The 14010-nt window shown below is 61.4% G+C and overlaps 1 protein-coding gene across 1 annotated transcript in view; it reads left to right on the top strand.

Annotated features, from left to right (window-relative positions):
• Positions 1 to 14010, top strand: part of URB1 (URB1 ribosome biogenesis homolog) — a 46394-nt gene that overhangs the window by 18018 nt on the left and 14366 nt on the right. The window contains exons 14-23 of the mRNA XM_055128319.1: positions 34 to 146; positions 2432 to 2551; positions 3153 to 3269; positions 3486 to 3627; positions 6572 to 6742; positions 7811 to 8007; positions 8890 to 9108; positions 9307 to 9492; positions 10838 to 11663; positions 12881 to 13085. Coding sequence (XP_054984294.1) covers positions 34 to 146; positions 2432 to 2551; positions 3153 to 3269; positions 3486 to 3627; positions 6572 to 6742; positions 7811 to 8007; positions 8890 to 9108; positions 9307 to 9492; positions 10838 to 11663; positions 12881 to 13085 — 2296 coding nt within the window. The remainder of the gene's footprint in view (positions 1 to 33; positions 147 to 2431; positions 2552 to 3152; positions 3270 to 3485; positions 3628 to 6571; positions 6743 to 7810; positions 8008 to 8889; positions 9109 to 9306; positions 9493 to 10837; positions 11664 to 12880; positions 13086 to 14010) is intronic.

Genomic DNA, 14010 nt, shown 5'->3' with positions numbered 1-14010 from the left:
CATCCCGTTTCCCCCACACACACACCACCCCAGGCATCATCTCTGAGCAGGGCGTCCGCGCTGAGGTGCCGCCCGTCCTACAGCACCATATCCTGCAGGTGGCGCTAGAGCTGCCAGCCAGCAAGTTCTTGTGGCTGAAGGGCCAGGTAGGGGCAGCCGGGCCGGAGGGGGGGACAGGGGGAGGATCGGGCCAGGGTGGGTCTTCTCTCCCATGTGGGCCCTCTCCAGGACGCCCGGCCAATTCCCTGCGCAGACCCTTCCGGAAGCCCCGTGGTGGCCAGGGACACAGGGTGTCCCCTCTCAGCACTGTCTGGTGGTGGCGGGATTGCGCGTCTGTGTCGTCTCTAGAACCTGTGGGCAGGGGCTGGAGAAAGCCCAGCAGGGCCCACTGGCCTCGCACACGGCTCACCCGGGTTTGATCCCAGCTCATCCCATCTTGTTCCCTGAGCCTGCCACAAGGACTCCCTGAGCACAGAGCCAGGAGTCAGGCCTGAGCACTGCCGGGTGTGGCCCCCACACCCTAAAAAAACACCAGAGCAGCAGCAGCAACACAAAGGATGATCATGTCGTACCCCATAGGGATCGTGCCCTGGCGAGGTCTGCACTCAACCCGGCTTCCATCCTTGGCACCGTGTGGGGTCTGGGCCCCTACCAGGTGGGGGTGCGGCACTGGGCCGCCCCTCTCTCTCGGGCCTTCACTTTAGATGCACCGCCTGGTGGGCAGAGATTGCCTCAGAGTGGTAACCAGGTCCACTGAGCACCTCTTGGGAAGAACAAAACAAACACGGCCCTTTATTTTTTAAAATTTATTTATTATCGGGGATGGAGCAATAGCACCGCAGGTAGGGCGTTTGCCTTGTACACGGCCGACCCGGGTTCAATTCCCAGCATCGCACATGGTTCCCTGAGCATTGCCAGGAGTGATTCCTGAGTGCATGAGCCAGGAGTAACCCCTGTGCATCACCAGGTGTGACCCAAAAAGAAAAAAATATTATTTATTATTATTATTTTTAATTGTTTGAATTTCAGATATATAACGATTGAACATCATCCCTCCATCAATGAACATTTTCCACCCCCAATGTCCCCAGTATCCCCTCCCTCCCTCACACCCCTCCCCCGGCCTCTGTGGCGGACAGTTTCTCTCTTTCTCTCTCTCTCTCTGCTTATGGGTGTTATGGTTCGCAATACAGATACCGAGAGGCCATCATCAAACACAGCCCTTTAGTGCTCGGTGATGTTACCTCGTCTCGGTCTCACGAGCATCCGTGCCGGTGCCACCACAGTGAATCCCGGCGCTGGCCCATGGCAGTGACCAATGTGGAGCCGTCTGCGCAGGACACTCCCACGCCCTGTGGTCCGGGTCCCCCGCTCCAGGGCATATGGGGAACACACCAGCACAGCGTAGGCTCAGTGTGCATTGGGCGTGGGTGGTCCCGGGTCTGGAGCCCCCAGTGTCCCCTGAGCCCTGTGTTTGCTGCCTGTCAGGCTAAGCCAGGGCCGGGCCGGTCCCTGGGAGCACCCAGCTTCTCGCTGTCTGTCGTGGCCTTGAGTCGTTCACTGACGGTTTTAACCCACTGAAGAACAGTGACAAGAGCCCCCAAGTTCAATCGGGTCCATTAAACAGCCCGCACCCATAGTGGGCGGAAACGTTCCGTTCCTTCCCGAAAGGCCTCTGTCCTGTTCTCCCATTTCATTTAAGGCCAGAGAGCTCACGTTTATTGTGACTTTAATTTATTTATTTATTTTGCTTTTTGGGGTCACACCTGGCTCTGCACTCAGGAATCACTCCTGACCGTGCTCGGGGGACCGTATGGGATGCCGGGGATTGAACCTGGGTCGGCTACATGCAAGACAAACGCCCTCCCCCCTGGAGTATCTCTCCGGCCCCCAGTTATTATTTATTTTTAGCATTTGGCGTCTTTCTTACTCTTTCTCTTCTTTTCCTTTGCTGTGTTTGCCAGATTTCTTGCTGGAGAGTTCAAATGTGTATGTGAGGCTGTGATGGTGTGGTGGGGTGTGTACGGGCTGGGGGGCAGGGCACAGCAGCTCAGTGTATGGGGTTCTGGGGGGCGCCGGTGCTCAGTGAGGCTCCCGTGCTAACTCCACGGTTGGCCCACACAGAGGCGTCGGGGTGAGCGGCCCACGGCCTGCTTTTTATGGTCTCCAAAGACACACACCAGGCCTGCACGTTCAATTTTTCGGCTTAGTTTCTGTTTTGGGGCTACCCTCGGTGGTACTCGGGGCTTACTCCCGGCTCTGTGCTCAGGGGTCACTCCTGGCGGGGCTCAAGGGACCCTCTGGGATGCCGGGCACCGCACCCTAGGTCAGCCACGTGCGGGGACGAACATCCTCCCGCTGTGCTGTGGCTCCGGCCCTGCAGGGCCTCTGGGGTTCTCAGTGTCTCTCCTGCCCCCCCCCCCTCCTCCAGGAAGGCCCCGAGGCCGAGATCATTGGCGGGGACCGCTCTGTCTTCTACCTGCTCATGAAGATGTTCATCACCAGTGCCCACGCGCAGCTGCGGGCATCCACCAAGCTGCTGATCATCAAGGTAGCGTCCCCAGTGGGGTCCCTCAAAGCTGAGGCCACCCGGGGGGTGGGGTATTGGCAATGGAGAGAAGACACGTCACACTTTCTGTCTCGCGTGCTCTTCACCCAGGTTTGATCCCCGACACCAACAGGATCCCACTGGGGCATCGGGAATGTGTGTGTGCGTGTGTGTGTGTGTGTGTGTGTGTGTGTGTGCGTGCACGCATGTGCGAATGTGTGTGCATGCGTGTGTGCGTGTGTGTGCACACTTGAATGTGTGCGTGTGTATGTGTGTGCGTGAATGTGTGTTTGTGTGTGCGCACGCGAATGTGTGCATGTGTATGTGCGTGTGTATGTGTGTGTGTGCGAATGTGTGTGCATGCGTGTGCATGTGTGTGTGTGTGTGTGTGTTGGGGAGAGTGCATTCTTGCTGAGGCCCTGAGTTGTAGGATACCTTGGGGTGCCGTGATAGAGCCCCCCTCACTTCCAGGGCTGCTGCGAGACCCCAATTTGGCGGCCATGTTCTCCCCGATGGGGGCCTGGTGCCTGGGGTCGCCTGTGCGTCCGCTGGTGAGCGTGTGCTGCAGCCCCCGGGAACCCGCCTGTGCCCCTCCGCCCCACAGATCCTGCGGGACACGGGGGTGTTCGAGCACACGTGGAAGGAGCTGGAGCTGTGGCTGGAGCACCTGGACGCCACGGCGGCCGAGCGCAGAGAAGCCGTCATCCAGTTCCTGGAGCGGGTGAGTGTGGGGGGCCCGTGCAGGGTGACCCGCCTCCCCTCTCCCCTCCCCCTCCCGTCTGTGTGTAAGTGTGTAGGGCAGCAGGAGGCCGGGAGCCTCCGGGAGCGGAGAGGGGGCGTCTGAATCAAATCCTGGGGGGTTGGTATGCCCCAGTCTGCGTGGCCCTGACGGCGGATGCGTGTTTCGTGGCCGGGACACGGCCCTGTGGCCCTGCAGGTGCTGCTGACCGTGGTGGCGAGCCCCTTCGTGTACACGGACAAAGTGTCCGACTTCGTGCAGGAGGCTAGCACGCTGCAGGCCTCGCTGGCCAGGCAGGGCGCTGACGACGACGTGAGCCTGCCCATCTCCCATATCGACGGTAGGCGGCCCCCAGCCCCCCACCCCGACCCGGCCGCCCAGCGCTGGCCCTGGCTCCCTCGGTACTGGGTTTCTTTCCCCTGGCCTTGGCCCCGAGGCGTCACGGAACCATCCAAGGGGGCCACACGCTCGTTCGCCTCCTCACAAGTCTTGCTGGAGCTTCATCCCTTCTCTCCCCCTTCCCTCCCCCTGCATGAGCGGGGTCCTGACTTCTGTGCAGCAGAGATGTTTAGGCTTTCCAGGAGCTGGCCTCTGAGAGAGTCAGAGAGAGGCAGAGAGAGACAGAGAGAGAGAGAGACAGAGAGACAGAGAGAAAGAAAGACAGAGACAGAGACAGAGAGACAGAGCAGAGACGGAGAGAGACAGATAGACAGAGTCACAGAGAGAGACAGTGAGATGGAGTGAGAGACAGAGTGTGAGAGACAGAAAAAGAGTGTGACAGGGGCCGGAGCGATAGCACAGCGGGTAGGGCGTTTGCCTTGCACGCGGCCGACCCGGGTTCGATCCCCGGCATCCCATATGGTCCCCCAAGCACCGCCAGGAGTAATTCCTGAGTGCAAAGCCAGGAGTAACCCCTGAGCATCGCTGGGTGTGACCCAAAAAGAAAAAAAAAAAAAAAAAACCTACCCCACACCAGGAATCACTTAATAAAACCCAATCAGACTTTAAAAAAAAAAAAAAAAAAAGAGTGTGACAGACAGAGACAGTGAGAGATAGATTGCGAGAGAGAGACAAAGAGAATGAGAGAGAGACAGTCTCAGTGTGAGAGAGACAGAGAGTGAGAGAGAGAGAGTGTGAGAGAGACCATCAGAGAGACAGAGAGTGACAGAGTGAGAGAGAGTGTGTGTTACCTAAGCCTGTTGGGGGAGAAGCCATGAGCCCACCCGGTCTCTCCTCTCCAGGGCTCTGCAGAGGGCATGGGCGACCTCCCCCCGCCTCCCTGCACTTCCAGACTCCCGGCAGTCAGGCACATGCCCCAAAGCCTCCAGTCAGTTAAGAATTCAACTCCAGCTGTATCACCCCGTTAGAAATTTCAGACACCCCACAGCACGCGGCTGCAATTTTGGCTGTGTGACATCTCAAACTCTGCAACACTGACGAACCGGGTATAGCACACCAGACTGGATGGGCTGTAATGTAGGAGGAACCGGTCTCGATTAGCAAAATAGAAGCACAGAAGGTTTGACCTGTAACAACAGTTTGATAATCTCTTGCACAAGGCCTGAAGGGCTCCATGGTGAGATACAGCAATCTTCACACACTGTCTTCTTTTTTTTTCAATCGTTCACAGTGATTTATTACATTGACTATTCCAACACCAGTCCTACCATTACACCTCCCCATCAAAGTATTTACTATTTTCCCAACACCACCCAACCCTGCCCCAATAACAGATGCAAAATGATTTATTTTGTATTGCTTGTTATGATTAATTCGCTAAAAATGGTCAAGAGGGGCTGGAGCGATAGCACAGAGGGTAGGGCATTTGCCTTGCATGTGGCCGACCTGGGTTCGATTCCCAGCATGCCATATGGTCCCCTGAACACCGCCAGAGGTAGTTCTTGAGTGCAGAGCCCGAAGTGACCCCTGTGCATCGCTGGGTGTGACCCAAAAAGCAAAAACAAACAAACAAACAAAATGATCAGGAAAGATTTCCTTAGGAGAAAGTGTGTGGAGATTGTTGCATCACAGCCATGAAGGCCTTGTAGAAGAGATTATTCACCTGTTGTAACAGGCTAAGCCTTGCACACACTTTCTTCTGAGGAAACATTCTTTGATCATACTTTTAGCAAATTTTAGCATACAACATAAATGATCGAGGACCTGTTACGGAGGCAGGCTTGAGGGGTGGTCGGGAAAACTGGAAATAATGGTGGTGGGGAGGGACAGTAGTGGTGGGATTGGTCTTGATGGAATGTCTTTAAATAAGCTCATGGCTTAAGAGGTTTTTGTGTTTTGTTTTGTTTTGTTTTTTGCTTTTTGGGTCACACCTGGCGATGCTCAGGAGTCACTCCTGGCTCTGCACTCAGGAATTACCCCTGGCAGTGCTCAAGGGACCATATGGGATGCTGGGAATCTAACCCGGGTCAGCCGCATGCAAGGCAAACGCCCTACCCACTGTGCTATCACTCCAGCCCCAAGAGTTATTTATTTTTTTTTTTTTTACTTTTTTTGGGTCACACCTGGCGATGCACAGAGGCTACTCCTGGCTCTGCACTCAGGAATTACTCCTGGTGGTGCTCAGGGGACCATATGGGATGCTGGGAATTGAACCCGGGTCTGCCGCGTGCAAGGCAAACGCCCTACCCGCTGTCCTATTGCTCCAGTCCCAAGAGTTATTTTTTTTTTTAAAAAGAAAAAAAATTGCCAAAGTCAGGCAGAGTCGGATTCCCCAACCAGACCAGACACTGTGGCTTGTGGGCACCCCAGGCTGGTGGCTCCCAGGTGGGGCAGCGGCACCTGAGGCGGGGGGTGGGGGGGAGGTTTGGGGAGCTGTGCCTCTGGCGGTTCACAGCTACCCCCCACCTTTCACCTTCGCACTGCCTGTGCCCTGTCCTCACCCTCCGCTCCGGGAAGGGGGTGACTCTGGGAAGGGGTGACATGTAGGGGTTGTCCTCGGGAGCCCCCAAGCAAACAAAGAAGTTTAGCCCTTTTTTTCCTCCCTTGCTACTGTTTTCCTCTCTCCAGTCCTTCCTTCTGTTTGTTGTAGCTAAGAGAGAGAGAGAGAGAGAGAGAGAGAGAGAGAGAGGGAGGGAGGGAGGGAGAGAGAGAGGGAGGGAGGGAGGGAGGGAGGGGGAAAGAGAGAGAGAGAGAGAGAGTCTGATTTAGCCTGTGTTTATTTTCTCTTCCGCTGGTTCCCTGACCTCCTTCCCCTCAGGGCCGTGGGGGTGGGGGTCTTGGCGCGCCTCCAGCCGGGTCCTCCCCTCCCCCCTCTCCCATCCCAGATGTTCTGGACATGGTGGATGTCCTGGTGGAGGGCAGCGAGGGGCTGGACGAGGAGATCGGCTTCGCGCTCACGGAGGACATGGCCCAGGTCACCTTCCCCTTCAGCGCCGTGGTCCCTGCCGCCCTGCAGGCCCGGAACAAGCTCATCCTGGGGACAGACCAGGACGCAGGTGCCTGGGGCGCCCCCACCCCCACCCTCCCCTCCCTTCTCTGCCCCGCCAGGCGCCTGGGTCGGGAGGGGGTGCTCGGGCTCTGGAAGCCCAGGGCAGCCGCCACAGCAGCAGGACACGTGGTGGGGCCGTGGCCGGGAGAGGAGTACGGGGTGGCAGGGCTGGTCGGAGGGGCCTGGCATGGCGGTGCTGACGCTCCCAGGGCTCATGCCTGGCTCCGTCGTGCTCCGCGGTCACTCCCAGCAGTCTCAGGGAACCCTGGGTGTTCCCGCCAGAGAACCGGGCCAGTGCCCTGCCCACTGCACCATCTCTCTGGCTCCTGTCTTTGAGCCCTTCCTGTCCCCTTCAGACTTTGTTTCTTGTTGGGCCACTGGGTCCTGCCCATGGAGGTGCCTGGCCCCTGCTTGGCCTCTGTGGCTGTTGCCCACAGGCCCAGCTGACCTCGATGTCCAGGCAGAGGCCACATCCTTGTCGCTCTCAGTGTGGGGCCTCTCCAGGTGCCCGTCCTGAGGGACTTGGGTGGGTGAGATCCAAGCCACTCCCCATACCCCGCCCCAACTCACAGCCTGAAAGTAGCTCCTGCCTGCTGGGGGGCTGGGGGCCTGGTGGAGGGGTATGGCTTTTCCTGTTGTATGCGTGCATGTGTGCCTGTGTGCACGTGTGTGTTTGCAGGCATGTGGCCTATGTGTGTTTGTGTGCAAGCATGTGGTGTGTATGTGCGTGTCTGTGCCTGTGTGTGTTTGTGGGCATGTTTGTGTGTTTGTATGTGTACATGTGTGTGTGTGCATGCCTTTGGTGTATGTGTGTGCATGTGTGTATGCACGCCTTTGGGGTGTGTGTGTACATGTGTGTATGCATGCCTTTGGTGTATGTGTGTGCCTGTGCATGTGTGTATGCTTGTGTACATGTGTGCCTGTGTGTGTACGTGTCTTTGGTATATGTGTGCATGCCTTTGGTGTATGTGTGTGTACGTGTGTGCATGTGTGTGTACATGTGTGTGTGCTTATGTACGTGTGTGCATGTGTGTATGTTGCTGAGGGTTCCGTCGTTCCTGTCTGCCCTGAGCAGGTGAGAGCATCGTGACCTACCTGACGGCTGTGCTCACCGACCTGCTGCACAGCCAGCGCGACCCCCTGGCGCTGTGCCTGCTGCTGCAGGCCTACGACCAGCTGGACGCCCCCCTGCCGCCCTGCTGCTGCCCCCAGCTGCCCCGCTTCTGCCGCTACTACAGCCTCTGGGTCCCAGAGCCCAACCGTGCACCCACGGTGAGTGCCCAGTGGAGCGTGTGTCTGTGTATCTGTCTGTCTGTCCACCTACTGCCCCCTCTGGATCCGAGACTCAGTGTGTGTGTGTCTGTCTGTCTCTGTCTACTACAGCCTGGGTGTATGTGTGTGGGACTGTGTCTGTCTGTTAACTACAGCTTCTGGGTGTGTGTATGTCTCTGTCTGTCTCCTATAGCTTGGGGTGTCTGTCTGTCTCTTGCCTGTCTCTTCTGTGTGTGTGTGTGTGTGTGTGTGTGTGTGTGTGTGTGTGTGTGTGTTGCAGAGGAGGTTGTTTTGTGGCTCTGTCCCTGTGTGTGAGCTGTGAGGGCCAGCCGGGCTGTGGCTGAGCTTGTGGTGCCAGGGCCTTTGGGCCAGGGCTGCCTTGGCTCCTTCCGTAAGGGGGGCTCACCCTCTCCTGCCCCTCAGCCCACTGACCTTATTAGCTCCCCGCAGCTGCCATGCGCCCCTCGTCTCGGCCCTGCCTTGCCTCCGTGCTGGGGAGCCTCGGGCTCGGGCCGGGCCATGTGCTTTCCTGGGCCCTGGGCGTTCCCTTCCCTTGAGCCAGCCCAGGCCTCGGTCTCAGCCCCATGGCTGCGTCCATCCACGGCCCACGTCCCCGGGGTCTCCTGCCGAGCTGCCCCCTGTGGCTAAGCCAGGATCCTTGCAGCATCCCAAGGATGAACAGGGGCCAAGACCGGGGCTCGCCGTGACGTGATGGGTCTGCGGGGGTTCGAGCCCTTGCTGCCCAGTAAGAACCAGGAGCTGCCGGCGTTCAGGCTTGACACACGCCACAGCGCATGGTTAGCAGTGCCTGGACCCGCCCGGCCAGCGCAGCCGGCCGTGACCCTGCGGGTGGTGACGGCGCTTTCCTTCCCTCCCCCCCAGCCGCCTTCGACGCCCGAGACCTCTGGCCCCCCAGACCCGTCGGCCACCTCCTTCCCGGCCCTGCTGCAGGCGGCCTATGAGCGGGAGGGGGCGCTGTTGGATGAAAAGGTGCAGGCGCAGCTGCGGGCCGCCCTCCCCAGCCTCCCCCTGCACCGGGGCCCGCTCGCCGCCCGCCACCTGCTGCTCTACATCCGGAGCACCGTGGACAATTTCGGCCAGGTGAGAACTGTGCCCCCTGCTGCCATGGGGAGGGGCCCAGCGTCCCCCCCACCTGTCCATGGGCCTCCGTCAAGACCACCTTTCCCCCTCCGAGCCAGCCAATGGGCAGAGCATGGCGGAGTGAAACCATGCATTGCCCAAGGCGCTTCTGAGCAGTCTCGGCTGGCCTGGTGACCGTCCCCCTGCCCGTCCCCACAGCTGGGCAGGACCGTGGGGCCCCCACAGCTGCAGCTGCTCCTGGACCTCCTCCGGGACCTGGTGGTCCACTGTGCCCAGCTGGACGCCCAGAGGCAAGAGGAGTGTGCGGCCGCCCAGGCTGATGCCGACACTGACCTCTTCCTGGACATGGAGGCCGTGGCCTCGCTGGAGCGGGCCGGGGACAAGGTACCACTGCCCCCCTTTCTCCTGGGCGCTATGTGCTGGCCGGGCCAGGCCCCACGGGAGGGGCTTCTGGGACGCCGCCAGCCGGCCTGCCTGGCTCAGGAGGGGACACGATGCCACTCAGGTCCTCCCCTCACCCCACTGTCCTCACCTTTCTCCTCGCCTTGTCGCCCTCACCTCACCAGCCTGCCCTCCTCACGGTCCGCACTCACCCTCTGTCCTGCTCCTCCCCGTCCTCCCCACCTCATCTCACTGTCCTCACCACACCTCACCTCACGTACACGCACACACACACACACCAGAGACATGCATACACACATGTACAGACATACACCCCAAAGGCATGCATACACACATGCACATGTACACATGTACACAAACACACATACATGCCCACAAACACACACACAGAGGTACAGACACGCACATATATGCATCCATGTACACATACACCACATGCTTACACACAAATACAGAGACACGTACATATACACATGCACGCACACAAATACACCTAGGCCACATGCCTGCAAACACAACCATGCACACAGGCACACAGGCACACATCCTCGCCTCACCTCACTGGCCTCCTCACCTTTTCATCCTCCTCACCTCACTTCAGGGTCTTCCCCGCCTCACCTCACTGGCCTCCTCACTTCACCGGCCTCCCCTCCCCTCTGTCCTTCCCCCTTACCTCACTGACCTCCCCACCTCACCTCTGTGTCCTCCTCACCTCTCCTCACCAGCCTCCCAAGCCTTCTTCCCAGCACCCTGGGTACCTCTGAGGCCCCAGGTCGCTTAAGGCCAGTCAGCTGGGCGGCTTCACCCACGGTGACTCGGAACCCTGTCAGGGCTTGGCGCCAGGCTCTTGGGGGTCCCCTGTACCTGTGGCCCAGCTGTCCCCGCCCCCCACCCGCATGTGCCCATTCTCCACCACACACCACGCTGCCCACCCACTGTCACCCCGCCTCTCACGCCCTCGCCCGGCCTGGCCAAGGTGGCCCAGCTGATGCCCGACCTGTGTGACTTCCTGCCTGGCCTCCCGTGTCCCACGCACCCCCCCAGCCCTGGAGCCTGCCAGGTGGGCTCCGGCCTCACAGCCGTCCCTCCAGGAAACAGTGCTTCACGGGGCGCCCCGGGAGGGCCCTGGGAGCCGTGCAGCTGGCCAGGAGCTGGCCCCTACCCGCTGTGGCCCCTCCTGGCCTGCAGCTGGCCCCGCCCCATGGTGCCCCCGCCCCCGCCGTGGCCACGCCCCCGCTGTGGCCCCGCCCAGCCATAGCTGCCCCCTCGCCGTGGTGCTCTCGCCCTGTCCCCGGCCTCAGCTGCCCTCGCCTCTCGCTGTCCGCAGACGCTGGAGGAGGTGCTGGCGGCCGTGCTCCGCCACCCCACGCTGGAGGCCTGGTACCTGGCGCTGGAGCAGCGGGCCCTGCCGCCCCACACCCTCGGCCCCGTCCTGGTCAAGCTCCTGGCGGCCCGGCTGAGCGCGGGCGTCCTGTCCCTGCTGCTGGCCAGCGCGCCCGCCCTGCAGCGCACCGGGCAGCTGGGGCTGCTGGACGTGTACTCGACGGCCATCGTGCGGGGCGTGCGGGCGGAGCTGCAGCGCGGGCGGGCGCCCCCCGAGAGCCTGCCGCAGCTGGAGGCCCTGCGGGCGCTGCACCCCTTCCTGGGCGACGGCCCACTCCACGAGCTCACCCTGGCCCTGCTCGGCCTGCCCGAGGCCCAGCTGCTGGCCCCGGCCCCCCCGGCGCGGCCCGGGCCCCGGGGCCCGCTGAACGCGCTGGGCCAGTGCCTGGTGCTGCTGCTGGCGCGCGGCCCCCAGACCCCGCTGCCCTGGGCCGCCCAGCACGCCCGCGGCCTGGGCGCCCTGCTGCCCGGCCTGGCCGCCGCCGAGCTGGACGCTGCCCTCCTGTGCGCGCTGCAGGGCCGGCCAGAGCTGGTGCCCGCCGCCGGGCCCGGCCTCCTGGCCGCCTGCCTGGACCGCCCCACGCCGGCCACCCTGGACCTGGCTGCGCTGCTCCTGCGCCTCAGCGCCACCCACCGACTGAGCTTCGAGCACTGGTGCGTGCAGGAGGACTCGGGCCCCGTCCTGCGGGAGCGGCTGGACGAGTTCCTGCCCCTGGTGCACGCATACCTGCAGAGCAGCGCCGGGGACCCCGGCACCCGGCCGAGGGCAGGTACGGCCACCGCCCCTCCCCCCCACCAGGCAGACCCTCCCTCTCCTCCCCATCTCTGGGCCTCATCGGTCCCTCAGCTGCCAGGAGCCAATGGGGCCAGGAGTCATGGCCACAAGACAGGTCAGAGGCCTCCACCCCAGGGCCAGAGTGGGAGCAGCCTGAGGCTGATGGGGTCCCGGGGCCCCCAGCCCGCCCTCCCTCACTGGGCCCCCCCTTCCTGCCTCTGCTGTGATGCTCTGGGCTGTCTCTCCCCTTGACCTTGTGTTTTGGAGGGGCTACACCCAGTGATGCTCAGGATGTCCTCCTGGCTCTGCACTCTGGGGATCACTCCTTTTCTGTTTCTTTTTATTCTTTTATTCTTTTTTTTTTCTTTTTGGGTCACACCTGGCGATGATGCTCAGGGGTTCCTCCTAGCTCTGCACTCAGGAATCACTCCTGGCCGTGCTCAGGGTATCACAGGGGATATCGGGGGTTGAACCCGCGTCGGCCACGTGCAAGGCAAATGCCCTCCCCGCTGTGCCACTGCTCCAACCCAGCATCGCCTCTTGTTCCCTCAGCCCCGGGGGCCTCTCTTTCCCCTCTGTCTCCTCTCTTACCCCTGTTGTGTGCGTAAGCCCCCAGCCCCCGCCTCTGTGTCACACACTTCCTTGCAGGCCTGGAGGGTGGGGGTCTGTGGGCGGGAAATGGGGGCCGGGGCACAGCGCTCACCCACGTATAAAAGCTGCAGAGCAAGAGGCAAAGGCATGGAAAGTAGATGAGTAAGATGAGGGTATCCCGCACCGGAGAGAGAGCACAGCAGGCAGGGTTCGATCCCTGGCATCCCACAGGGTCCCCTGAGCACCGCTAGGAATGACTCCTGAGAGCAGGGCCAGGAGGGACCCCTGAGCATCGCCAGGTGTGACCCCAGAGCAAACTAAAAATGAGTCTTTTCCCCCTCCTCCTTCCCGAACGACAACTTCCCCCAACCCCCGTCCCCCACACCTCTGCAGTTCCTGACCCCCTCATGCCCCCAGGTCACGAAGCATCCTGGAAGCTCCCATGGGTGCCCCGTGGTCTCAGCAGGGGTGTGAGCTGGGGGCGGCAGGGGTGGGGGGTGGGGGGGTGTTGCTCACTGGGGATGCGACAGTGGAACCAGGTGCTTCTGGAGCCCGTGTCTCTCCGTGGGGGCTGTACATCGCAGGCCCCCGCCTCTCACTCCCTCACCCGTCTCCCCCTAGCGTCTGCCGCCGCCATCTCTGTCCTGAGGAAGGTCCTGTGGAGGCGCCTGCAGGCCAGGCTGCTCGGCCCCGACGCGGCCTCCGAGACCCCCCCGCTGCACTGGGAGGTCCTGGCCCAGCTGGTCCCCTTTGCCCGGGCCAAGAACCTCTCGGGCCTCATGGACCGTCTGCCCGAGGTGCTTCAGATCCCTGGCAGCCTCCGGAGGTGCGGGGCCCCGTGGGGAGGGGGCGGGGGCGGGGGGCACTGTCCCAGGTGTGGTTCACAGTGTCCAGCCCGGCCCCCACAGAGCGGGCTGAGGCCAGGACGGCCGGATTCTGGCCAAGGCACCCCATACCTCAGGGCCGCACCCAGCAGGTTCCTGGGCAGAAACTTGGGGGCCCAGTGACCACTGCGCCCCTGGCTGAGCTGGGGGGGACAGTGTGTCCTGTGGGGCACAGTCCAGAGTGTTGGAACTAGCTTTGGGTGCAGCTAGGGGGCAGCTTTGTCCTCTTCTCTTTTCTTTTCCCTTTTTGGGTCACACCTGGCGGTGCTCAGGGGTTACTCCTGGCTCTGCACTCAAGAATTACTCCTGGCGGTGCTCGGGGCACCACAGGGTATGCTGGGAATCGAACCCGGGTTGGCCACATGCAAGGCAAATGCCCTACCCGCTGTGCTATCGCTCCGGCCCCATTTGTTCTCCTTTTTTTCCTGGTTTTGAGGCCACAGCTGACGATGCTCAGGGGTTCCTCCTGGCTCTGCACTCGGGGGTTGCTCCTCCCGTTGCTCAGGGGACACTACGGGGTGCCGGGGGTCGGGTCCAGGTCGGCCACTCTCGAGGCAAACACCCTCCCTGCTGTACTATGGGTCCCTCACTTGGTTCTTGCGTTTTGGGCTACTTCTGGCGCTGCCGGGGCATTAACTCCTGGCGAGCTCGGGGGACCATGTGGGATGCCCGGAGCAAACCCTGCTTGGCCCCGTGCCAGGCGAGCAAAGGCCCCTCCCTCCCTGGCCCTCAGCATTGCTCAGGGGTGATTCCCGCCCCCTGATTGCTCACCCTGAGAGAAGGGTGTCCGCACAGTGGCTTAAAGCATTCCGCCTGGCCCTGCATACTCTTCCCTCCCCCCCTCCCCCCTGCGAGCCCCACCAGGAA

This window comes from Sorex araneus, chromosome 2, assembly GCF_027595985.1.
Source record: "Sorex araneus isolate mSorAra2 chromosome 2, mSorAra2.pri, whole genome shotgun sequence".
Taxonomy (NCBI): Eukaryota; Metazoa; Chordata; class Mammalia; order Eulipotyphla; family Soricidae; genus Sorex; species Sorex araneus.
Note: the sequence above shows the minus strand (reverse complement) of the source record. Positions and strands in the feature narration are given on the sequence as shown.